At 43.5% G+C, this 27,486-nt stretch overlaps 1 protein-coding gene across 2 annotated transcripts; it reads right to left on the reverse strand.

The window, feature by feature from the left end:
* Positions 1-715: 715 nt before the first annotated feature.
* On the reverse strand, positions 716-21,430 carry Nudt9 (nudix hydrolase 9). Of its 2 annotated transcripts, none has more exons than XM_057771537.1 (8): positions 21,298-21,430; positions 17,171-17,410; positions 12,596-12,691; positions 11,202-11,288; positions 8,854-8,965; positions 5,489-5,635; positions 4,555-4,639; positions 716-1,151 (listed from the first exon to the last, which is right to left on the reverse strand). In XM_057771537.1, the coding sequence occupies exons 2-8, from the start codon at positions 17,365-17,367 to the stop codon at positions 973-975; spliced, it is 903 nt and encodes a 300-aa protein (XP_057627520.1). In that variant the 5' UTR covers positions 17,368-17,410; positions 21,298-21,430; the 3' UTR covers positions 716-972. The 2 variants fall into 2 exon arrangements, with proteins under 2 accessions (XP_057627520.1, XP_057627519.1); XM_057771536.1 differs by lacking the exon at positions 21,298-21,430 and adding an exon at positions 21,030-21,275.
* Between the last annotated feature and the right edge of the window lie 6,056 nt (positions 21,431-27,486).

Genomic DNA, 27,486 nt, shown 5'->3' on the forward strand with positions numbered 1-27,486 from the left:
GGGATTGTAATATTAGCAGGCACCTCTCAAAGAAGCTCCTTCAATCCTTAATATTATCCAGAAAGCCACCTGAACTCACAGAGGCTCCCTGCTAGCCTGAACAATTCCCTTCTATGTCTATTCTTTGTCAGAAGCAGTCACTGTAAAGTGACGGCTCTAGGAATCACTAATTTACCTGGGCATATTTTTAAAATTTAAATATTCTAAAAAGGAGAATAGGAATGTCTATTCACTGAGTTTGATCTTTGACCACAAGAATAATTGAGACACAATAAGACTTTGCCTCAAAATAGAGAGAAGAGAGAGAGAGAGAGAGAGAGAGAGAGAGAGAGAGAGAGAGAGAGAGAGAGAGAGAGAGAGAGAGAATGCAATGCCATTGTAAAACTGGCAACTCAGGCTAGAGAGATGGCTGAGCAGTTAAGAGCATTGGTTGCTCTCCCAGGACAGGGGTTTCATTCCCAGCACACGCATGAAGGCTCAGAACCACATTTAAATCTAGGTTCCGGGGAGCCAACGCCCTCTTCTGTCCTTCTTGGGCACTGCACACACAAGAAACAAAACAAAAACCAAGCCAACAGTTTAAAGGAATCAAGTCAGGCATTAACAGCACGTGTGAAGTGGCACCCTCCAAAAGAAGTCTAGTTCAGAAGGGCATCACTCAGCTCAAAGGCAGAGGGGAAAGCTAAAAATAAGAACTAGAAACACAAGTCACCAGCAGCTGTGTTTTATTTTTATTTTATTTACAATTCTTCAGAGAACATTTGTTATTTAAGTTTTGTTCGGACATGCTTTTGTTCATACATACAAAATCTGTTGACCTCTAATCCTCTGAGAAGAAAGTTTAAAATTCAGAGTTCTACTTCCCTGGGTTCACTCACTTTACCGAGTTGCAAACATTTCCGAGTGTCTTGTGGCATGTGAGTACTGTGTCCCTGCTGTCTGCAGTGCTCCCACGTGGCCTCTGGGGACAAGCTATGGTCCGTGGCTGTCAGTGGCAGGGTCCTCGCTCCAGTGCGCATCTCGTTTCTCAGCCACGAGTTTGATGAACTGAGAGTGGCTGGCATAGAGCTTGAGCTGGTCGCTGATGTCCACCCACTTCACCTTCCCCGCATCATCTCCGGCCTCCAGGGTGAGCTTGTCCATGGTGTCCCCTGGGTTTCAAAGAAGCAACACCAAAAGAAAGGAAATTCGTTTATTCTGCTTTTTTTTTTTAAATGTAATTCTGTATCCTCAAATTGTCTTACTAAAAATAAGATTAAATCTTTGTTACTAGGTAGCCAAAGGATTAAAAACCAGAATATTCCAAAATTTCTAAATTTTAACTGATTAAATATTAGTTGAAAATTTTTCTCTTTAAAGACTATTCCTTTGAGAGGAAGAGAGATGCCACATTGTATGAAAACCTTTTCAAAAACAGATTCCAAAAGGATTATAGAGTTAAATATAAAAAACCTAAAAAGCAAATCTATAACTCACTTTATTGTTTTAAGTTTATAATTAGATGCCAAATTGGAAACTAAAATACAATGTATCTATAATTGTATTTACACATATAGAAATGCCATCACTGTTAGAGATGCAAATGCTCTTCCTACAGGATAAGCTGTCAATGTTTACCCAGTGAGTTAAAGACAACTCTCCCTGGGGAGATCATATTGATTATTACCCAGTGTGTTAAAGACCAACTGTCTCCCTGGAAAGATCATATTGATTATTACCCAGTATGTTAAAGACGAACTCTCCCTGGAGAGATGATTTTGATTATAATTATAACTTTGATTAGAACACCTAATGGACCAGACTGTTAGGTTAAACAAGGTGTGATGGCCTACTGCAGTACCCTGAGCACCGCAGAGAACTGAGGCAGGTGTCTGCCATCAGCTCAGTCAGCCTGGGTTATATAATGAGACTCTGTCTCAGAAACAATGATCCAGAGGACATTGAGAGTAAACTATTTAAGGCAACATATGTGCATGTTTTATGTATGTACATAAACATTTGGTATTATATACTACGTCCTTTAATTTTTATTTATTTCTATGTGCATGAGTGTTTTGTCTGCATAACTTTCTGTGCACCATATGTGTGCCAGGTGCTGGAAGAGGCCAGAAGAGGGCACCAGCATCCCTGGAACTGTAGTTACAGACACATGAGTCACGATGACGGTACTGCAAGTTGAACCCAGGTCCTCTAGAAGACCGTTCAGTGCTCTTAACTGCTGTACCCTGCACCATATCTCATTCTTAAAAATGGACCGGATCAAACTTTCCACCTCTGTGATACAGGTGAAAAAATGATAGAGATAAACAATGGACCACCACCGTCACTAAACGTAGCAGGGTAGGTAGTCCATGACTGGAATCCCAGTATTTGGGAGTCATAGGCAGGAAGACTGCCCACGAGATCATGGCCAGACTAAGCTATATACTGAGCTCAGGACAGCCTGGGCTACAGAGTGAGCTCAGGACAGCCTGGGCTATTTGAGGCCAGCCCACATCTGTTGCCGTCAAGCGGCCACAATATTCTTCTATGTGAAACACCAAGCAGCGGAAGCACCTTTGATCTGTGTATTTGTGAAGGTGCACAAAGTTTGGAGGAAGCTACGGCAAACTGGTAATTGAAGGTGGTGGTTTATATTTTCTTCTTTACATCATCTATTCTCTAAGTTTCAATTATTTTACTTATGTAAATCACCAGTACAGTTAGACAACAGAAGTCCTTCTTAAAGTAGACAATGCTCTGGCCATGGCTCTAAGAGCAGGCACCAGCATCCCAGCTCTACATCGACCCACACTCCAGCTGCCAACACCTCCACAAACTGAGAGACACACAGCTGCCATAAAGCTGACGTAGAGATCCTCAACCTAAGGTTGCGACCCCTTTCACAGGGGTTGCCTAAGACCATCAGAAAACACAGATGTTTATGTTACAACTCATAAGAGAAGAAAAATTACAGCTATGAAGTAGCAACAAAAATAATTTCATGCTTGGGGATCACCACGACACAAGGAAGTGCATTAAAGGGCCGTCCGTCACATTGGGAAGGTTGGGAATCACAGATTTAAAGTGTCCTATTAGCTCAGTACAGTCCTCTGGCACGCTGTGTTTTATCTGAACTAACAATATCTAGACTTTGTTTCACTCCTCTGGTCACCTGACTAATATTTAAATGCATACAGACATCAGCAGCCACCTCTAGCGAGAAGAAAACTGACCTGAAAACAAACAGCTCTCATATCCACACTGCCAGTCCCGTGGGTAGAAAATCCCGTCATGGCAGGGAAGGGGAAGAGCAGCCAGCCTGGGGCATACAGTTTACTGCCTCTATGCACAATATATTAGCAGTAAGGGATTCAACCAAGAGAAGAGCATAGCTTAGACCACCTTACCAAGAAGCCTCTAAGATGCCCAAAGGTGTGAGGAAGACTAGAGACAGAGGCCTAGTGCCCACAGGTCTACTTGCTTTAATTCCTTTCGTTAGGTAAATCACAGCCAATCTAAATAGGTAAATCGAGAGCCAAAGATTTGGAATTTATGGGCAAAGAGTTTTCTTTTTACAGAGAAAGATCAATCCCACCCATCAGGTATAAAAATCCACCTTCAATCTTTGGAGAAAAGGTCATTTTTTTTTTTACCCTTGCAAATAAATAATGAGTTGTGTGCAGTTAAACTGCAGAAACCCCATCTAAACTCCATTCGCATGCAGCTTCTAAGTTCTAGGCAGAATTGCTGCATAGAGAAAGGATTTGGTGCTGGAGTTTCCCCAAGGCCAAGAACAGGCTGAGTGAAAGGAGACCTCCCACATCTAAGTCTCTGGTCCAGGGACAAGTGGTTAGCATAAGATCAGGCAGCTCAGCAAAGAGCCAGAACACAGAGTTCTCTCAACACAGCCTCATTTAATTAACTCCTTAAATAAAGGCCAAATGCGTAAAACACCACTCAGCTTAGCAAGGAAGGATGTTCCAAGGAGCCAGCCGATGCATAACGACCGTAAGTCACTCTGAAACAGCAGGTTCCCTTCTCTTCTGTAGTTACAAACTGTCTCTAAATCCCAAGACCTACAGATGAGGAAACGCACTTGCTCAGCAACACATGCTTATTACAGACGCACAGCAACTGAGGCCGCAGCACCCGAGGCCACAGCACCAGGGCGGCACATCACACAGGGTAAATGTAAATGCCATTTCTTACCTCATGCCAAACTGCCCTGCCCAAATTCTCACTTGCTTTTGCTTTTGTTTAGACAAATTTAATTAAAGTTTAATAAATGTAGTAAGCAATTGCTGGCTTTAAATGGTATTATGTTAGCCTGTAACTCCAACCCCACTGCCATCGACAGATCAAGGATATTTAGTCATTGCAGACAAACTTTGCAGGCTTTGTTCTCAGAGCTCTTTTAATACTAACAGCTTCACTCGCAGATACACACAACCCTAACCTCAACAGTTAACAGTTTAAATAGCTGAGATACCAGTTGTAATGACGTCCTAGGAGACATCTTGGCTTCAGCTGGCCTCAACTCTAGTCAATGGACACATTTAAGATTAGAATCACCTGTTTCGTCGTGGTAGTTCACAGCTTCTGTCTCCATCCACGCATTATCAGTGTTCCGAGGATCGTCAACATAGCCCTTATAGATCTATGGAGGGACAGAGACAACGGTCTCGGCTGAGACGGGAGTGAGTGGGAGAGCAGCTAACTGACACACACTGACACTGCTGAGCTGGACACTTTAAAGCAGGTAAGATTGTACGCAATGATATAGATTTTATCCCCAAAATGATTACAAAGAAATGTAAATAGCATAGAACGTTTATCATAGCTTCATAGACTTTTTATATTCCTAAGGGGACAATATTCTCTTTTGTGGCAGCTGTGGAATTCACAGAATCCTCAGTATCACAGAATCTGAGCGAGGCTGGGGATGAGCGTAGTGGTAGAATACACTCTGTGTGCTGGAACCCCAAATTCAACAGCACTAAGGGGAAACTGAGACAGTCAACTTGGGCCATGTCCATAGTGTAAGTGTTTTCTGTTTTTAACAATTTCTGTGATTATAATTTCATATGTTGAAGGATATGATAAACCTAGGAAACAGAGAAATCTGAAAATTGAAATTTAAAGCTTGTTGATAAAAGGAAAAATTTAATTCTAGCTATCAACACAATGTGGGTAAATGAGCCCCCCCAAAAAAACACCTTGTAAAAAACAAGTCTAAGATGTAAATGGCCTTTCACAACAAGCTAGATTCCTGTAAACAAAGAGATCTGTTTATTGACTTCCCGGTGTGTTAGAAAAGAGCTTTTTTGGTCACACAAGTTCAGTCCGCTGCTGAAGAAAAATTAGAGGGAAAAAAACGCAGTAAATGATCAAATGAGCTAAAGCCAGGATAGAAACATTAAGGAGAATCTGCTTTGTGAGCAGACCCCAAGTCCCCTGCCGTTAGGCCACAGCCCTTGCCAGAGCCTCCCTCCCCGGAGCCCCTTACCACGAGATGCTCCTGGCTGAAGAGTGTGTGCAGCTTCTCCTCGATCTCTCTCTTCTCAGCACTGGACTTCTGCAAAGAGTTGAGGGCCTCCTCACCAAACTCCCTTTTCAGTGTGGCACTGATCTTCTCTCCAGGGTCTACCATACCCTATGGGCACAGTTTTAAGAAGTAGAAAGCTTTGGTTCATTCGACCGAATTCACTGACTGGTACAATAAACAAGTATTACTGTCTTTGCCCACAATCGTTATCCCCACCCTCGCTGACAAGAGCTTCTTAAACCATTTGTTCCCAGCAGAAGCACGCAAGAGAGGCGACGCATACACGGGCCACAGCAATGGTCCATGGTGAGGTTACAGCAAACTCTGCCAGGCAAATTCATTTCTTGATACTTTCTAAACCCAAACTTCAAGGCCTGGAGGCAAGAAAACAGCACAATGGCTCTGCCTGCACTGTCTGATCCATCCAGCCATGATGGCTTCCTCAGAAGACACCAGCAACACTGCATCTGAGAGCTGCTGCAAACCGAAATGTTTGCTTCTCCATAGAAACTAAAATTTGCTTCCTTCATTACACCCTTTAAATGTCACCTTCCCCAAAAGCCTTCTCTAGCTGTAGCTAAAATTGCAATCTCTCATTCCCTTTTGACTTCCTGTCCTTCCTGCCTGAGTTTTTCTTGTATCATCTACTGTCAAAATACATTTAACTTTTTCATCTTACTACGTTGGCTGCCTTTCCCACAGGAATGTAGTATATATATGGCTCTGTTATATCTCAGTGTCTTCAATATTAACTGACAAAGGCAGAGAGCGATTAAGGAAATGTATCAACAACAACAATGGCTTCCTTGATCAGATTTCAAATGACAATAAAAATGGAATGCCCTATGATGAACTCATTTTTGTGTCACTGCATCCAGCATGAGTGGTCTGGTACACATGGATCGGCCTAAGCTTGGACCAGCAGCTACAGTCTGTAATTCCATTCCACTTTTACACTACAAAGAAAGACATATTCTTACTGACTGCAGTATATTCATAAAAACTCATCTTCCCTCAGACTACCTCCATCTCACAATAAGACAAACTATAAAGCCTCTACCACGCGTATGATATATGTATCTTCAAATACGGCACAAAGTCAATATGGGCTATAAGTACACTCTTCCTGATGGTGATATGGAACTTTAAGGAAAAGTTTGTAACAAGTGGTTATCTTTTTATTATGTTTAAAAATTATATGAATTCAGTAAAAAACACTAAATGTATATTGATGTGGGAGTCCCCTCTGTGTGCTGTGATTACCATTAATGAATAAAGAAACTGTTTGGACCTATAGCAAGGCAGAACTTAGGTAGACAGAGAAAGCTAGGTTGAATGCTGGGAAAAAGAAGGTCGGAGTCAGAGAGAAGCCAAGAAGCCACAGGAGACAGATGCTGGGATCTTTACCCAGTAAGCCACTTCCAAATTTGGGTCTAAGGATATGATGCCTTGGAAAAGAGGTTCTTCTCTTGTTTCCACAAAGGATGAGAACCTGTGGGTTGCTTCCAGACTGGTGTGGTTTGATGGAGCAAGAACCCCTGAAGACTGCTGTGAACACCCTCCAAAAATTACTATGCCCAACAATCAGCAAGAAGCAGTATGGAGAAAACTACGCCCATATTCCCAAATATTGTCTATAAATGTTTGTTTATATTTAAAGGGGGATATGATATAGATATGAATAATTTGACCAATTGGATCTTGGTTTATTGAAACAAATTTAAGGTCAATTTTGTTATATGTATATATATATAGTTGATCTTGATTAAGGTATTGTGTGTGTGTAGTTCATTTAAAAATGTAATGTATAATGAAGAAATATAAGTTGATAGATACTCATCTATAATAGTCAAGCTTGTAGTCATGTCAGTTAGATTTTCTAGATGTATAGAGATATATTTCAGTTAGAGAGGCATTCTTCAAATCTTTCAAAGACTACCGAATGTGGCATTTAAAATGTTTTATTAACTTAGGACTTTTGACAGTGAGACACCTCTGCTCCTGGCAGCATCAATTACTTCAAGAGAAAGATGGGCATCAAAGAGGCTCCTTATGGAGTTGGCTAGCCATTTGGGCAAGAAACTGCTCTTGCCTGGACTGCTTAATAAACTGGACATGAAGGACCCACAGAGAAATGACTGCTGAACTTGCTTAAAGGTGATACAATCCTTCAGGGTTCCTGCTTCATAAAAGAGTCTGCAAGACATTCTTCAGGACACAGAAGAAAGTGACTGAAAACTGTCAATATAGGCAGAACTGTCTTTGAGATTTCTTGCTTCATGGAAAAGTCTGCTGGATACTATGGGCCTGTAGGCTGAAGATGGATGCCCCAATGGTACAGAAGAACTTTGAGTGTCTGTCCAGGCAGCAAGATGTCTCTGTCAATTCTAGAATTTTGGAAGTTGCTTACAATGTACTTCCTGTTTACTTAGGTAATATTATAGTTATAGTTTTCCTTAGTTATGATAAAAGATAGAGTAGATATAAATATTGTAACTAAGTCTTGTTTGATACCTGTTTTGTTATATGTAATTTTACTATGTTAAAGTTAAAACCTTTCTTTTTATTTAATTAGAAAAGGGGAAGCGACGTGGGAGTCCCCTCTCTTGTGCTGTGATTACCATTAATAAATAAAGAAACTGCTTTGGACCTATAGCAAGGCAGAACTTAGGTAGGTGGGGAAAGCTAGGCTGAATGCTGGGAGAAAGAAGGGTGGAGTCAGAGAGAAGCCATGGAGCCACCGGAGATAGATGCTTAGTTCTTTACCTGGCAAGCCACAGCCACGTGGTGATATACAGATTAATAGAAATGGGTTAAATTAATATAAGACTTGGCCAATAAGAAGCTAGAGCTAATGGGTCAAGCAGTGTTTTAATTAATACAGTTTCTGTGTGATTTTTTCAGGTCTAAGCTAGCCGGGCGGTTGAAAAGAACAAGCAATCTCCCTCCAACAATATATAACAACTGAGATAGACCTTAAGTTACGAGTGCTACCCATATGTCAAATACTCACTGGCTATCTCTCCAAGGTAAATGGGGCTACCTTCATTGTAATGATAAAAGCCTGGACTCCATCACCCAGCAGCCAGTGCACAGAGCAGAACATGAGCCTCTATCTAGCCAAAAGTTCATGTTCTTTCCAAAGACACTACAACTGTACTTGAATCCAAAAAAGCTTACAGCATTCTAAACTTGGCAGCAGTGAAACTCTATGGTGAGGACTGTGGTGGGGCATGAAGGGGCAGCCTCCTCACACAGGAGCTTCATAGTGAGCGAGCTCAGCAATGAACAGCGATAGCATCAGCAGATGGTGGGGCCGTGCTTACCCCTGGGATTGCCCACTCTCCACAGTCTTTCCTCTTTATTGCAACAAACTGTAAGATGCATTTCCCGGAAACAGGATGTGTGATTTTATTGCCACTGTCATCTCTTTTCCACCTGTGAACAGGACAGAAGACAAGGTTCCAGCTCACACCTGTGCCAACACCATAAAGATGTTCTCTATATAACAAAGTACTTATTTACCCAAAACCACCAGTTTAAAAGACTGTCTTTATTAGAAAAATGCTATATTTAGGAAGTTTACTTCACACAAGGATGTTGTATTCTTTTTAAGAAGAATTTAGATTATATATAATTCTTACTACTTAAAGTCTGTCAAAAAAAACATTTAAAAGCAGAACATAACTTGAAGGAAAGGTTTTCAAATGTGTTGCATGAAATGATAAAAAAGACCTGGCAATACTTCTATTGATCACTTCACCCTGGAGATCAGAACAGCAGGCTACCAGTATTTCAGCTGACTGTGAAATACTTTTCAGTCTTTACGGCATCTTTAGACTATGGGGGGGCCCTCCATCCTATTATGTCTTGAATTAAATTACATTAGGGAATGGCCGGTCTAGAACACGTGTTTTCTAACCACATCCTCTTTTCCAAGGACAAGCCTCCCCTCCCCTTCCTAACCTACACCCCCAACTTCAAGGTTTTTTGTAAAACTGGTCTTCGAGAAAAAGATAAGAACTTTGTACTTCCAATAACAAAAGGAAAGTCTATGCTGCGATTCTCACTCCAGAAGAAACATGAAAGCACACTAGTTTGGATAGGTCTCCACGTTTCTTTATCTAACCCACAAGTCCTCTCGAAGGAGCAGAGCCAAACCCTAAAGTGCTGCATTATAAGAAAGGTTTCAGACTGAGGAGCACAGGAAACATAAATTAAAAGTATAATTAGTGCAGACCCAAATATAACATAAGAAAGATACAAAGCAATAAGATACTGGTCCAAAAAACTGAGCATCTACTCAGGTCTGGCACTATGAGCAAGTGAGAAGGGGGTGGAGCATGAAGCTGAAGAAACCAGCAAATGGCTACACAGCATGATTCTCAAATCTGTGTTCTGAAAAGAATGCCACAGCCTGCTAGCATTTTAGAGAGCTCCCTTATTTCCACAGAGGCATGGGGGTGACTCAAGGGAAACAGAATGACTCAGAGCCCAGCTAAAATGCTGGTACCATCTGCTACTTTACCTGCCCCATACTTAATACACTCACTAATCTGAAACTGAAGGTATGGACGGCTTTCACAGATCATTCTCCATCAGCCATTCTCTGCAAAGGGCAGCATCCCTGTGCAAACATGGTACCCCACGGCTCCCTTCTAAGGTAAGACTGTGAGTAAGTGTACCCTTTCAGATGTTTGAGGTCAGGGGTGGGAGTAACTTTCACTCCTGAGATGCCCTCACGGTCTGTCTGGTGGCATTCTAATGAAAGCTCCTGGATTCTTTGTAATGGCATCAAGTTAACAATCATGCCTTCTTTGGTGTGTTTACAAACAAGCAAGTTTACTCTAAGACATTACAACATGTTACTCCAGCTGTCTCCTGCGTCTCACATGCAGTAAGTCTCTTGCATCAAGAGGCCACAGTGAATGACTGGCCTGCATCCTCTAGGCTGTATAAGTGCACGATGTGACAGGCACACAATGAGAAAATTGACTAATGCATTTCTCGGAACATGTCTCCAGTTGGTCAGGTTTCATGCATTTTATTTTAAATTTTCCACCTTGCAAATGAAGCTATAGCTCTTCAAATGACCAAAAGTTTAATTTTTACACTTTTTTATGCCCTCTAAAGTACCTACTCAGAGCTGGGGGAAACAAAAACAAAAAAGATGTTTAATATATAACTGCCAGATGTGTCCAAACTTTTGACACTGCAACATGATTTTGTCATTTACAAAGCTCATGCTCAAGAAATGAGCTCTCAATTCAAATCATCTGTGCTGCATTGGGCCACATTCACAGCCTTCTCTGGGTACAGAATGCAGCCCGTGGGCAGTAAGCTGGACAAGCCTGGTAGATAACACCTGATGTCCACCTACATCATAAAACCACAACTTAATTACCTGACTGACTGATTTTGAGACTTTGAGACAGGCCCCAAATCCACGTCAACCCTCCTGCTTCAATCTCCCATGAATGGGGATTACAACATAAGCCACAATTCCTAGCTAAAACTACAGCTTTGTTCTTCCACACACACTATAATGTCCCATAAAGTCCCATGTATGCACACGCGCACACAAACACACACACATACACACACACACAGAAAGCTAACATTTGTATTTTCTAATCACTTCACTCTCTGCTACTGAACCCCACTCAGATCTTACCTGGTTATGATGGGATCTGCAGCATGATTTGGGCCCCATCTCCCCAAAAGGCCCCGGCCAACCAGTCCTGTCCTCCCTGCAGGGTTTCTAGGAAGGAAAAGGACAGAGACCACAAACAACATACAATCAATTGAATGCATTCATTTTTTAAAGTTTGGCTTGATACAGCATGCATGTGTGTATACATGCTTGCTTGTGCGCTGGCAGGTGTACATGTGTGAGGCAGGAGGCAGACATCTGGCATGAGGTGTCATCAACAGCTCTCCACTTCATCAAGGAAGAGAAAATCAGCTAGTCTGAGGTAGCCTAGCAAGTCAATTTACCTCTGGGATACCCTGTCTCTGTCCCTTTCTTGAGCCATGAGGTTACAGGAAGCCACCATGCCTGCTCGGCTTTTATGTGGGCTCTGGAGGGCCACACTCCTGTCTTTATGCCTGTACAACAAGAGTTTTATCTACAGAGTCCCAGTCCCCTAACTTTTTGTTTGTTTGTTTTGTTGTTGTTGTGTTGTTTGTTTGTTTGTTTGTGTTTTTGGTTTTTTGGTTTGTTTTTTTTTTTTGAGACAGGGTTTCTCTCTGTGTAACAGCTCTGGCCGTCCTGGAACTTGCTCTGCAGACCAGGCTGGCTTTGAACTTGCAGAGACGATCTGCCTGCCTTTGCCTCCCAAGTGCTAGGATTAAAGGCATGTGCCACCCCTCCCCCCCAGAAAACAATGGCAGCTCTGTGCATCTGCACGTAGGCCTACGTTCATTACTGCTGTTGAAACTGAGTGTTTTTTTTTTTTAATTTTGTACTAAATTCACAAACATACTTTTCAAAGTCACCTGGCTAACAGACAATAATTTTTTCTTCAAACTCATGGACATGTAAGGGAGATGGGCAAAATGAGCCTTGATGTTAAAATTATTGGGCTTTACTTGTCTTTTCTAAATTGCATTTTATTTAGTATGTGTGTGTACAGGTTAGAGAAGAAGTTACAGAAGTCAATCCCTCCACTAAGAGTCCCCAGAGCAGGCAGTCAGTACTGCAGTGGAAACGTCACACACCGAACAATCTCACCCAGCAAAGAGTTCAAGCTTTCATGTCTTACATGTTTGCATAAATTCTTACTAGAAGCCATTACCTCACTTAATAAATATCCACTGAAAACATAAATTATAATCCCTTTTTATAATTTATTCAATTATTTCAACCTTCAAGATAAAATTCTGAAACAATACATTCAAATTCTGTCACTTACTAGCTGTGTGCAAATTGCTAACGTTCTTTCTGAATCTGTTAAACAGAACTAAAATTATATGTGTGTACCCAGAGCTCTGTGGAAATTTAATTACTTCACTTACACTGTGAATGCCCTCCAGACTTACGCTAAATCGCTTCATGCCAGCACCCACCTGGGTCTTCCATTTTCAATCTCGTACAGGCCATTCTGGCTCTTCCTCTCCACATGCCCGTCCTTTTCATTGAATTTGGGAGAAAAGTTGCTCTCACTGCAATGCAAAATAAAATAATGATTAGATACCACCTACAGCTTAACGATGTAACTCACTGCTATTCAAAACAAACAGAAAAAAAAAATATCTGAAGCCAGGCGGTGGTGGCGCATGCCTTTAATCCCAGCACTCGGGAGGCAGAGGCAGGCGGATCTCTGTGAGTTCGAGGCCAGCCTGGTCTACAAGAGCTAGTTCCAGGACAGGAACCAAAAAGCTATGGAGAAACCCTGTCTCGAAAAATCCAAAAAGAAAAAAAAAAAGATATCTGAAAAATTTAAGAGTATGTTCTGATTTACAAATCATCTTATTCAATCAAAGCAGGCTCTAGGGGTGGGCAAGGATCCTTTTTATCCAAAGCAGAAAAGGATGTTGTATTATGAGGCCTGTTAACCCTTTTGAAAGAAGGGACTCCCTCCTACATGAGCAAAATGTCCATATCATAACAATAACACAGAACTGTCTGTGGGTGCACTATGGCAACTGCTGGCTCCCACAGGATCCCAAACAAGAGCTTCCTTCTGAACCAACAAACTCCATCAGCGTTACAACTGGAAAAGCAATTAGCACATGTCCTCTTCGTAACTCATGGCCACCACCTGCACTCAGTCCTTCCTCACCCCCTATACTCAGCCTTGTTCTCCTCATGTTACACTGCACCCACATGTACATTTGTTCACAGATACATGCTCTCTTCGTGTTACACTGCGCCCACGTGTACAGCTGTTCACAGATGCATATGTTCTCTTCATGTTACACTGCGCCCACGTATACAGTTGTTCACACAGATACATGTTCTCTTCATGTTACATTGCGCCCATGTATACAGTTGTTCACACAGATACATGTTCTCTTCATGTTACACTGCGCCCACGTGTACAGTTATTCACACAGACCCATGTTCTCTTCATGTTACACTGCGCCCACGTGTACAGTTGTTCACATACATGCATATGTTACTTGCTGGATTTGGTATGAGAGAGGCCTGGGGCTCTTCTTCTGAGCTTATGTGATGGTAGTTTAGCAAAGAGTGTGAGAATAAACTCGGGAGCCAACACGTTATCAGCCATCAGCAGAGCAAACATTGGTGTTTTCTTTTTTTTGTCTTTTTAACTGATACGTAATCACTGTACGTATTATGGAGTACAGAATGGTTATCTGACATGTATAACTGTGATGATCAAATCTGAGTCATTAGCATTTACATCATCTTACACATTTGCTACTTCTTTACATGGGGAACTTTTGAAATTCTCTTGTCTAACTCTTTATAAAATATATAACAAAGTACTGTGAACAGTAACCCCAGCTGTGCCATAAGATGGCAGAACTTCCTTCCTAAGGAACTCTATGTGGGTAGCTGCTGGCTACCCAATCACCCACTTACACTGCCTAGCCTGTAGTTAGCACTCTCCTGGTGGTATCTACTTCAATCAACTTGTTTGCTGGACTTCTGTTGCCACAAGTGCTGGGGTGGGGTTACACATGTGCACATTTGTGTGTGTAGAGACTGAGGTCAACCTCAGGGATCAATTCTCAGGGGTCACTCATTTTTCTTAGGCAGAGCCTCTTACTGGTCTGGAACTGGACAAATATGCTGGGCTGCTGGCCAGCGAGCTCCAGGGATCCCACGATCCCAGCCTCTGCAGCACTGGGGTTACAAGCACATGCTGCCCCTTCACCCCCACCCCCAACTTTTTACATTGGTTCTGGGGACCAAACTCATGCCCAGACCCTTCCACAGTTAGCACTTTACCCACTGACCAATCTCCCAGCCTGAAATCACTTTGTTTATCTTAGAAGTAAATGTCAGACCAACATACAGCTGCAAATTATCCAATTTGCCAAATACAAATGGACTGGACACTGTGAATGTAATTTTTATTTGATAATTGTTCTTATTGCATATAGTTTTACTGTATTAGTATCACTAATATTTACTATATTATTAAATAAAAATAAAAAACTCCCTTTTTATTTAGACAAAGGGGGGAAATATTGTGGCATATTTGATTACTGTGTGAAGGTGTACTTCTGTGATTGGTATAATAAAGAGCTAAATGGACAATATCCGGGCAGGAGGTGTAGGCGGGACTTCTGGGCAGAGAGAGAACTCTGGCAAGAAGAAAGGCAGGTCACCGCTCAGAATGGAGAGGAAACAGAAGGTACACGATGGAAGAGAACATAGATAATATAAATGGGTTAATTTACATTATAAGAGCCAGCTGAGACAGGCCTCAGCTAATGGCCGAGCTTTCATAATTAATAATAAGTCTCCATATTTTTATTTGTGAGATGGTGGTCCCAACAAGAAATCACTACTACAAAGGGGTTGGGGACAGCCTACTCTATGGGCACTGATGTCTATTTAGATAGGATTAAGGGTTCTGGTAACTTCAGAGTGGTTACAGACTATTTCAAAAGGCAAGAAGAAATGATTTAGATTGTTTTCAACTTAAAGAAAGGATGTTTGAGGAAATGGCTATATTAAAGCTGATTCAAATATACATTCATCAAAACATCAACATGTGCAGTCTTATGCTTTTATAGATGAGTTAAAATATAAAATTAGGCTGTGAATGTGCCTTTTGATAGTTAGCAATGAAATCAGAAAATTTGAAATTTATGTCCTGGCAATGCTGAAGCATGCATGGGAAGCCCATATATGGCAGTTCTGTTGAATTTGTCTATACTGGGTTACATGGTCTGCATTGACTAGCAACAATAATTAAATATTAAAGCAAAATAATTAAAATGAATCCAATGAATGAGTAACATTAAAAAAAATTTTAGATTGACTTTATTTTATATGTATCATATGATATTATTATATATATTTATGTATATATGTGTTTGTGTTTTGCCTGCATTTATTACATCCATCATGTGGGTCCACAGTGCCCATGGAGATAAGAAGGTATCAGAGCCCCTGAAATTGGAGTTATGATTGGTTGTGCACTACCATGTAAATGTTGGAAACCAAACCCGGGTCCTCTGCAAGAGCAACAAGTATTCTTAACCAATGAGTTCTCACTCTCTCTAGCTCCTGAAATCTTTTAAAAAAGAAAATAATTTCACTACTGTATTTTATTTATCATTAAGAGAAGCATAAATAGCAGCAAGCTGGGAAGATGACGCTGAAAGGACACAGGCTTGACTGTGTGTGAGCACTGGCTCTAGAGACCCGCCGTCTGCGACCACAAGCTTGACTGTGTGTGAGCATTGGCTCTAGAGACCCGCCGTCTGCGACCACAGCTGCACTGTGCTGTACACCTGAAACCTACTGAAGACACACCTCAAATGTTCTCACCACAAAAACAAGGGCACAAGACAGCAATGGCTACGTTAACTGGCACTACTGTGCTGATCACTTCAATGTAGATGTGAATCCAAACACTTGATGGAGGTGGTTCTTGTATTTTATCTGTTGCTTTCATTGGTTAACTAATAAAGAAAACTGCCTTAGCCCATTTGATAGGCCAAACCTTAGGTGGGTGGAGTAAACAAAAAAAAATGCTGAAAGAAAAAAGCTGAGTCAGGAGTCGCCATGATTCTCCCACTCCAGACAGACGCAGGTTAAGATCTTTCCTGGTAAGCCAGCTCATGGTGCTACACAAAATATTAAAAATGGGTTAGATCAATATGTAAGAGCTAGCCAATAAGAGGCTAAAACTAATGAGCCAGGCAGTGTTTAAAAAAATACAGTTTCCTGGCGCACGCCTTTAATCCCAGCACTCGGGAGGCAGAGGCAGGCGGATCTCTGTGAGTTCGAGACCAGCCTGGTCTACAAGAGCTAGTTCCAGGACAGACTCCAAAGCCACAGAGAAACCCTGTCTCGAAAAACCAAAAAAAAAAAAAAAAAAAAAATACAGTTTCCGTGTAATTATTTCGGGGCATAAGCTAGCCATGTGGGCGGCCGGGTGCCGGAGACGCAGCCCTGCCGCTCATATTACAACAAACACTGAGCTATATATCTTAAATACATACAATTTTTGTCGATTATAGCTTGCCAAAGCTAGAAAGAGAATATAATCATAAAATATGAACCACCTGAGCACTTCCAGGAACACAGAGCACTCTGCCCCTCCTTCCCTTTCCCACTTTTTGCACGCCCTTCCCTACTTTTTCACACTCATCGTCTGGTTTTGGTCATCTGGAAACACGTCTCACAAATACGCTCACAACCTCAAACACCAGCCTCACTGTGCCGAAACAACAGAGGGTACAACTACAACTACCCAACTACAACTGCAAAACAGACGCTATCGCAGCTGTTTCAAACCAAAATAGATTTGCCTATTAGGAGAGCCTCACGAAACAGCAAAGACTGTTTGCTTTGGAAAAATTCAAGGGGACGTGAAAACTGACTTGTAACAACACCCAGCATGGATAAAAATGATTTCCCAAGGGACAAATGATAATTTAAAACACATGACCTGTAGATACGTTACCCCTAGCCACGACCAGCTTATGGCTCACCTGATCTGAGGGTCTGCCCACCTGGGCCCAGCCAAGACGGAGACTGCAGTGTACTCCACCGGGTTATAGTCCTGCCACTCCACAAGCCAGCCCACCTTCTCATTAGGAACCTGACTCCGCTCGACCTTAGAGCCGGGGTAAGGAGATGTCCGAGCCTTGTTGTGGGAATTCTCATTGGCACCGTTAGAACCTGACATGATGACAGCGTCAAGGTGAAATCCACAGGATGGAAATGAGTTTCTGAGGAGAAAAAGAGAAACATCTTAGAAACATTCCAAAGCATATGAACTAAAAAACCTAGTTCAAAGACTCCCAAAACATTTTCAATTTCAAAAACTTCTAAATATTAGGAAATTGGGGCTGAAGAGATTGATGACTCAGAGGTGTGTACTGCTCCTCCAGAGGAGCCGAGCTGGTTCCCAACACCTACGTCAGACGGCGCACAACCACCGCAACTCCAGCTCCAGGATAGACAAGGCCGCTGACCTCTGAGGGCACTGACACTCACATGCATGTGTGCATGCACACACACTAGGATTAAAAAGCAAAATAAACACTTTAAATCAAAAAATTCAAGTTAAGAACATGTAACATCCATGAAGGATTTTCAAACATGAAGATTTTGAAAACTAAATCTGGACTGAAGCGGTAACTCAGTAAAATGCTTGCTACACAAGCACAGAGACCTAAGTTAGAGCCCCAGCACCGACACAAAAGGTGAGCACTAAGCACTGTCTGTCACCGCAACACTGGAGTAGAGCAGGTGGAAAAAGCTCAACAGCCAGCCAGGTGATACGGATGAGCTCCGGGGTCAGTGAGGGACCAATGAAGACATCTGGTATCACCCTCTGGTTTACATATGTGTACACACACACACACACACACAGTGGCACACACCAGCATGCACACACAAACTGGTTAATCTTATAACTGTTGCCTATTGGCTGCAATTATTTTAGCTGAGCAAACGGGGCAGAATGTTAGTTTTATGTTCTTTTAGGAAAAGGGTGTGTGTGTGCTATGAAAACTCAGCCATGGGTAAAAATATAAACAATAGTTTATAAATAAATTTACTAAAAGAAAGAAAGGAAGGAAGGAAGGAAGGAAGGAAGGAAGGAAGGAAGGAAGGAAGGAAGAAAGAAAGGAAAGAAAGAAAGAAAGAAAGAAAGAAAGAAAGAAAGAAAGAAAGAAAGAAAGAAAGAAAGAAAGAAAGAAAGGTTATGTGCAAGTTATTGCATGGCCATGAGTTACCCGTGGTGACTGAGTCATTTCAACACAGGGTGATTGTTTTTGTAAGACAACAACAAACTGTTTGCTCTGCCTGACTTTAGTCTGTCTTCCTTGATCCCATTCAGTAACTGTCACAACGCTGCCCCTTCATTTGCGCACACTCCTCACCCATGTGGTACTGTCAAACTCCCAAACTGCAGGGATGCCCACTTGATGAGGAGGCTCACACCGCAGGGAGGCAGGCTTCAGTGAAGAGCAGGAGAATATATAACCTGACTGACTTTATCCAAAGTACAAGTACAATTCCCGAGCAGTATGGACAGCCAGGAAGACCGCCTGATCAAAGCCAGCCTGGCCACTCAGCAAACTGCTTCACACACCAAGAAAACTTGCAGGTTTTCATTGTTTGCCTATCTGTCGGCATGCTTCCTTCAGCCACTAGAGATCTGGAAACCCAAGTTTTAAGTTCTCTCAAAAACAAGTATCATTCAAAGCTCATACTCAAAAATACACAAGTGTGAAACATGTGTATTTATCTAACTAGATTCCAGGAATATGTTTTTTAAAAGCAACAGTTAACAGAGTCCTGTTCTCTATTTTTGAAATGAGAGATAAGTTTCATGGATGGAAATAGGGCAAGAAAAACAAACTCACTCTTCTATTCTATCCCAACCAAAAAAACATACTCATTCTTCTATTCTATCCCAACCAAGCAATCTGAAGTTCTCTGTTCTCCAACTTAGGGAAGACTAAGCAAGCAAATGGTGCCAATGTGCTCTCCAGTCTCATGAGATTGACACGCCTGATGCTTACTTTCCTAATGAATTTAATTTCTTAAGGAAAGTAGTGGAGCTGGGAGACAACGCTTCTGCTAAGAGCAGCAACCACCCAGTCCCTGCGGATCGGAGTCCAGGTCCCGGTACCATCTAAAAAGCCAGGCATCCACACACATGTAACCCCAGTTGGCAGGAGGTGAGGCGGCAGAGGCAGGAGGATCCTGCCCAGCCGAAAAAAACACAAGCCCCAGATTAAGGGAGAGAATCTTCCTCAAAGGAATAGGCAAACCGTGAGAGATAAGACCCCCAATATCATCTTCTGGACTCAACACAGGTGCACAAGCACACACAACTGCACACATGCTCAGAGAGAAAGAAACATCCATAAATATTTTTAAAATAAATAGCAAAATAAAATCAGACTCTGCATCTGATAATCCCATTTAATCCGCTCTCCAGTGTGAGATAGTGATGGCTATTGGGACAAGAATACTTATTATAAACATACACAGAGTATAAGTGCTTTCATTGAATACCAGATCCATGCAGGAAATGTTTGCCCTAACAGATGGGAATTAGAAAACTAACAAAAAGCATCTTACAAAGCAGAGACCAGTTCCTAAGACTGGCAATAAAAGAAATTCAAAAGCGGCATGTTGCTTTGAACCGAGGAAAATCTCAGTGTTATAGTTTCTAAGAGCTAAGTGATGGAGTTCTGCCCACTCATCTGACCCTCAGAAACCTCTGTTTTCGAAATAAGTCTAACAAAGCCTTGGGAGCCTAGTAGGCTAACTAAGGTCATACACTCACAGCAGTCAGAATGCAGAGCCAGGCTCTAAACTGGGCCACGCCCCTGAAGAAAATGATAGCCACAAAACTCTTGAAGTGATATCGCTCTTGTCGCTCCCCAGATGGTTTACAATATTAGATTAGCTGGCACGTGACACATTCTTGCTGACTCAGCTTTGGGCTTTTCTTCTGAATATGCAGTTTCGGTTCCGGATACCCCACTGTCAAAGTTCCCTTCCCCATCTTACTACAATAACGAGGAACACCGAGCATCTTTGTATTGTTCTGGTAACAATCAACAAAAGCAGCCATCAGTGATTGCCTGAGTTGAGTTTCTCCCTCGGCAAACCCCACTGAAGAAGACCAGATGTATAAAGGGAAGTTCATTCACACCAGCAGAGGGGGACGCTCTGATTGAGGGGTTTTATAAGCACTGTCAGGAAGAAAGAAAAGAGATAAAGTCACTGGGCCTACAAACCACAGACAGCAGAAGTCATTCTACTTTCAAAAAGACTAAGAAAGATGGCACGTCTGCAACCAGAGCCCTGAGAAATTTCAAACTTGATCTAATGAGCCGGCTGAGAACCACGGAATTCTCTTTCCTCTGCGAAACTGAAGCTTGCTGACAGTCGGCCTCCTGGGAAAGGTCAAGTCTGAAGTGTGGGCGTTTGTGCTCTAGGGAGGGGAGGGCGAGGACCACTGCTACAGACCCTGGTGTGGAGGACTCAACAGAACCAGGCTTGCAACTTTCCCAGCCATTGGCCCAGCAGAAAGAGCGAGGTCCCAGCCCCGCGGTCCCTGCGCACAGCAAGCGGTGCCTGCTACTCACACCGACAGTGTGTGTGTCTCTGTGCAGGCATCAGTATTAACCCTCACACGGGGCAACGCACAGTCAAATGCCCGGTAAACCCCGGTGACCTGCGAATCAACGCTGGCGGCATAGCCATGAGGGCAAACTGAAACACCGGAGCTGGAGAAAGGTCCTTGCTAAACCCCGTGCGCCGGCACAGCCCCCGGGAAAGGCAGGTCTGGGGGAGCCGCAACCCGCCCTAGAAACGGGGTACCTGGACGCGGGGACGCCACGACAACCTGACGACCGGACAGCCACGGACGCGAGGGCCACGGAGAGTGACACGGTGGCTACCGCCTGCCCCAGGGAGCGGCCGGCCATCGGCGCCTGGCGCGCGGCCGGCTTGGGGTCTGCGGCCACCGGGCCTGGGCTCAAGCCCCGCAGAGAGCGAACCCCGCTCCCGGAAGACGCCGGGCACTGGGACCCCACGGCGCATCCGGCGAGGCGCCCCACGACGCTTTACGACGGGGCCGCCAACCAACCTGCCGACCGGGCCTGGCGGTCTGCGCAGGCGCGCTGAAGCCGACGCGGAAGGCACCCGGCGACGCGAAGGGCCCGGCCCGCGGCCGTGCGGAGTCACGTGAGCGGTGCGCGGTCGTGCGGGGACGCGGGACGACGACGGTGTGGTTTCCAGAAGAAAAGTCACTCGCCTTGCGAAACATGCGCACAGAGCAGGCTCAGCGACCGCCTGTGAGCAGGAAACGTGAGCGTCCCGCCCGTCACGTGACCCGCCCCGTCATGTGACCTGCTCCCCTCTAGGCCCTAAGGAGGGGATCCCAAGGCTGAAGGGGGTCTGAGCTCCCTAGAGTCCCCGTCGCGCTGCTGTCCGTGGTGTTAGCGTCTCCCTTGAGCCTCCTGTCCGAAAGAACAGCCCGCCTCAGTGTCCCATTTGAACCCCAAACTGTGAAACTGGCACAGTCTGGATAATAAGCCAAGTAATGCACGAAGGGCAAAAGTTAGACAAGTTGAAAGTGGTAAAAACCAAGTGTGCCATGCGGCCAGCATTCTGGCTTTCGTATTTTCTTAGACAAATTTTAAGTTTTAAGTATATAATCAGCTTCGCCCTCTGCGCTTTAGGAACATACTCTAAGGTATTGGCAGTTTCTTAAAGCCAGACCGATCATATTTTAGCCATATCCTGGAAACTACAAGGACTCTCGGGATGGAACAGCAATAACAAACTTGACACCCTTAAATTCCACGCTTGGATAAACTCAAAAGTATGAGAAATCATGTTTTTTATTCCCACAGCCCAAACCTGGTTCCATATACTTAGGTCCTTAGGCGAAGTAGGGATTATAATTATATTTTCCTCTGTACTTTGGAGTTTAAGTGTTACGGTTTAGATAAAATGCTGCAGATTCTCAAGTAGCCCGCCAGCCACCAGCCACGAGGGACAGCGGGTCCCAGGCAGGGAGCCACGCGGGTGAGAAGCAGGGCCCAGTAGGCACGCCATGCAGAGAAAGTGGGTGTTTATTTAGTGGGTTATGGAGGGGGGAAGGGGAGAAGGGGGAAGAGCAAAGAGGGAAAGAGAAACAGAGGGGATAGGCAGAAGCTCCTCTAAGGAAGGAGCTCAGGCTGGAATGAAAGGAAGATCCACTTGCCTTGGCGGATGCCGAAGTGGGCGAGGCTTTTTCTTAAAGGAACAGGAGAGATCATTACAACAAGCCTGTCACTTCATGTTTTCCTGGGGCTGTGATCGCCATCCCTCTGAGGTGCAAGCATTCAGGAAAATAATTCACCTTGGGCTTCAGTTCCTATGAAAGACAGTTGTCTTATTTTCACTTGCTCTACTGCCTCCTGCCATGAGAGTTTATTTCCCTGCTGGACAAGTAGCCTACCACAGCTGTCAACACTTTAGATCTTTCCACACCATTCCCCTGCCTTTAAAAAGCTCCACACTTTTTTGCTCATGAAAATAGAATCCTATTCCAGTCCTTATGGCGTTAGTAGTCAATGAAATCTTCCCTTGGGTCTTTAACTGGGAGCCTCATGTAGCCTTATCTCTTTAAGATTTATTTACTTTTATGTGTAGAGGTCTTGCCTGAAGGTCTGTGCATCCCACGTATGTAGTGTCCACATAGGCCAGAAGAGGGCTTTGGACCCCTCAGGACTGGAATTACACTTGGTTGTAAGCTACCATATAGGCAGTAGGAATTCAACCCAGGTCCTCTGGAAGAGCAGCCAGTGCTCTTAACCACTGAGCCATCTCTGTAGCTCAGGCATTATCTTTGACAGCTCTTTCAGATACCATTTTTCTTCAAATATTGTTGACATAAAATATAACTCCATTCAAAGGGTCTAAGAGTTTCTTGGGGAGCAATCTGTACATGCCTGTGGCCCCAGGAACAGATTTAGATTACTCCAAATATCGTGTTCCTAGGTGGTAACAATTTCATTTTAGTTTCTCTAGCAATAGAACAAAGAACATTCCAAACATTAGTGGAAACATCCAAAAGACCCCAGTTACAGCACATCAATGAAATCTCTGATATGGGCCTCAGGTATTATTTCATCCTCTTTGAGATGGGATCTGTTTATGCATTAAAACAGGATTTGTGTAATAGTCACGGTGAGGGCAATAAAAAGCAATTTAGATAGATAACCCACAATAATTTGTCTCTGGAGCTGCAACATATCAACTCTTGACGGTCATTGAGACCAAATCAGTTAACCAGCCTTGTAGAATATTAATGCAGCTATGGCTTTTTCCCCAGGAACTTCAGTTCAATGTGCATTTGAAAGTAGGTCCTAGTAGCTTGTGAATGTAAATTTCAGCTCTCTGGGAAGCTGGGGCAGAAGGATCAGAAGTTCAAAGCCAGCCTACATCATAAAATCTTGCCTCAAAAATGTGTATTTCAAAAATAAACATGAAACAGGGCATAGTGGTGCATACCTTCAATTCCAGCACTCACGAGGTGGAGGTAAATGGATCTCTGCAAGCTTGAGGCCAGCCTGGTCTACATAGGGAGTTCCAGGACAGCTAGAACTGTATAGAAAGACCCTGTCTCCCAAAGGGCTGCTTTCTTATAGAGGGAAGTGAGTGATAAGACGCTAGTGACATCAGACCAGGGCAGTGCTCAATGACTGGGGAGGTAGCTAAGTTCTTAGAGTGCCCTAAGGATTTGTGGTGGTGCTGACATTCAGGAGTCAGGAGATCAGAATCATCCTAGCCACATAGCAAGGTTCAAAGGCTATGCTGCCTTAAGAAAGGAAGGGCAGGGGGAAGAGAAAAGGGTGGGGTGGGAGTTCCTGTGAAAGAATAGACAATCTCCTACGGTGAGAGAGTCACTTTCCATTGTAATAAAACTCTCCTGAGCTGGTCACTGTCGAGCAGAGATGGAGGATATGAAACTGCTGGCCACTGGGCAAGAAGAACAGTTCATCTAAAAGGAATGTAGACTGCATATACTCTGGGATAGGGAAGAGCTTTCCACTAACAACAGAAGCCCACACACTGAAGCACCCTGAGCAGTGAGGCTCGTCTTTCTTTCCTCTGCAGTTCCTGAGGAAAACACCTACTCTAAGATGCTGCCTTCTCTCCGGGCAGTGGTGGTGCACACCTTTGATCCTAGCACTCAAGAGGCAGAGGCAAGCAGGTCTCTGTGAGTTCAAGACCAGCCTAGTCTATAAAAGAGAATTCCAGCACAGGTTCCAAAACTACAGAGAAGCCCTGTCTCAAAAAAAGAAATAATAATAATAATAATAGAAAAAAGATGTAACCTTCTCTACACTCCCTGCAGCTAAGGGACCAGGGGGGCCTCTTTGTCAGTGAGATGAAGGTGTAAGTTTGCTGTGTGGGTCTTGTGAGAACATGCTGTCTCCCTGGCGAAAGGGTCTGACTTGCTTCACGCGCACATTCCACCTCCACACTGTATCCGTGCTGGGAAGGAGGGCAAACTCTCCTATACATGGACAACTGACTGACTACCCTGTCAGAGGCCTTGCCCAGTAGAGTACAAGAGGGAAATTGAAACTTAAATGGGGCCTTGGATATTTGCATCAAGCCTGGGCAAGCTGCTTCAACATGGAAGCAAATTTCTACTTGGTTAAACCATGATTGGGTTCATTTTATTTTTTTAAAAAAATCTGGCATAAGAGTGAAACATTTGTTGAAGTTTTTCTAGATCCCATGATGTAAGAAGCCCTTCAGACTCAACAGATTTAGTCTTCACAAAGCAGAGAAACAGGGAGCAGTAGTGCTGCTGTTAATCCCAGCAGAGGCAGTGAGACCTGAGCTCAAGGCCAGCTGAGTTTACACAGCAAAGTCTAGGCCAAGTGAGGGCGACCTAGTGAGGTGCGGTCAGGAGGAGGAGGAGGAAGAAATTACCCAAGTTGGAAGCAGACAAGCAGAAGTTGTCATGAGTTACGGTGGCATGAGAACAGAGTAGTCAACTTTGCATTACTCAATGTGCGACATGTGAACTTGGGAGAAGGTTTGGTTTGGCTTGTGGCTTCCCAGGGCGGATTGGCCCTGTTGCTCTTGGTCTTCAGCCCAGGCAGCACATTGTGTGCAGAGCACAATCAGGCTGTTTACCTCATGGGCAGAATGTGAGAGAAGAAGGGACTGGGGACGCAGTTCCAGTACCCCCAGAAGGGTAGGTGCCCAGTAGCCCAACTTTTTCCCAATAGGCCTCAAGTCCCAGAGCTTCTACCATCTCCTAGTAGCGCTGCTGCCTGGAAACCAGGCTTGAACACGTGGGCCTCCAGGAAAACTAGCAGAGCGAGAAGTCGGGTGGCTGCTTTCTGGATGTGTCGCTCTCATTTCCCCTCGTTCTCGTCATCTGCGGGCCCAGCATAACTTCCCTCTCCTTTCCCATAATAAGGACTGTCTTCATGCCTCCTGTGTTCTTTACCTTCACCCCCACAGGTTCTGGTTTTTCATGAGTTAAGGAGCAATGAAAGAATCTGTAAAGCTCTCACTTAACAAAGCTTGGCTTTCAAGATTAATCCTGTGCTAGAGACTAAAAGTCCCCTTAACAGTCACGCCTTTGTTCTAAGCGTATCTGTTCTCCCCTCTGAAACACTGGAACTATTATTTCAATGGATAGAGTGCATCTGGCAATAAGATATGAGAATATTTTAAAAAACACGTCTAAAATATTTCAAAAAATTATTCCCATGGTATTTTTCATTTTGATAATGCAATTTGAGCAAACTGTTTAAATTCTCTGTCTGTTTGCTTGCCTGTAAAGTGAGGAGATGTGACATTCATCTTCACAAAGCTATGAGAACTAAGCATAATAGTTTATAAAATACCAAATAAATGTCATAATAAATATGTTTTCAAGCACTACAACATAATCTCTACAAATTGTCATCTACCGTACATGTTACCACATCTTCTTGGGCATCTGCTGTGGGTTTTCCTGGACTGGGAGGTGATACAGACTCAGCACCAAGTTGCACATTAGGTAACTTGTCCAGACTCACACAACACATCTAATAGCTTGGACAGCCCTTTCATTGCCATAATAAATCAATAGTTCGAATTAGAAATTTATTGGCTCGTGGTTCTACAAGTCAGAAATCAGTTTCACAGTTCCGAAGTCAAGATGGCAGCAGGACCACATCATCAGAGGGCTCTACCAGAGAGTATGTCCGTAGCCTTCTCTACCTTCTAAGTACTTGTGGTCATCTCACTCCGGTCTCTGCCGTCATCGTAACATTGCCTTCCACCTTTTCTATCTTGGCCTCACCTTTATAAGATACATGTGATTTAATTTAGTGTCAGACCCAACAATCCAGGATGAGAACCTCATCTCAAAACCCTTAGTCATATCTATGGAAGCCTTATTTCCATATTAGCTACTATTTACAGGTTCCAGGGCTTTGCGCCTAGGACATTTGGGGATAATGTTTCAGCTTACTTTACCATGATTCAAATTTAGACATGAATGACTATGACTCCAGTTCCTAACCAAACATGTACGTGCTCACCATTAAATGCCTGAATTGTTGCAGTGCTGTGGCAGAAACCGCGGGTGTAAAGTGGATGAAACAACCACCATTACTTACCAGGCTGCCCTGGCAAACCGGTGGGTTAGCTGAGGGGGTAGATGGTGGTTTAAAAAGAAAATAATAATCACATGAATAAGTATCAAGCTGCAGACATGACTTATGTTCTTACTGGAGAGTCGGGTTGCTCTGCGGAGGAATGATTGAATACATGGTCAAGGCTGAGAAAGTCCAGCCTTGATATGAGATCTTAAGGAGTAAGGGTCACTGGACACAGAGATAAGCAAAACCTTAAAACACCTCTACTGAAGAAGATGTAACATACTAAGTGCTCAGAAAATAGACTTCCCTCTTTCCCTCTGTTCCTTAAGGAATCTGCTATGGCAAGGTTGGGGAGATGACTCAGGGGCTAAGAGAACTGGCTCCGCTTCCAGAGACCTGGGTTCACTTCCCAGGCACCCCCATGGTAAGAAAAAGCTACCTGTAAATCTAGTCCCAAGGGATACAAAGCCCTCTTCTGGCCTCCTAGGACACCAAGCAGGCACATGGTACACACATGGCAAAACACTCATACACATATAAATCAATAAAATAGAATCTACTGGGGCAGCTACAGAGTTATCAATAACACTGGCAACACAATGTGGCTCTTCCCTGAAGAGTCTTTCAACTTGCACTGCAACAGGACATATACAACATCAGCTCCAGAGGTC

The sequence above is a fragment of the Chionomys nivalis genome, chromosome 6 (assembly GCF_950005125.1).
Source record: "Chionomys nivalis chromosome 6, mChiNiv1.1, whole genome shotgun sequence".
NCBI classification, from domain to species: Eukaryota; Metazoa; Chordata; class Mammalia; order Rodentia; family Cricetidae; genus Chionomys; species Chionomys nivalis.

Bases quoted from the DNA above. Each gene is read 5' to 3' on its own strand.
- Nudt9 (XM_057771536.1), bottom strand. From the start codon at position 21,136: ATGGCCGGCCGCTCCCTGGGGCAGGCGGTAGCCACCGTGTCACTCTCC. The intron at 17,411-21,029 runs GTACCCCGTTTC...TTTTCTCCTCAG, and splicing joins CGTGGCGTCCCCGCGTCCAG to AAACTCATTTCCATCCTGTG. The intron at 5,636-8,853 runs GTAAGCACGGCC...CTGTGCCCATAG, and splicing joins GAGAGTGGGCAATCCCAGGG to GGTATGGTAGACCCTGGAGA.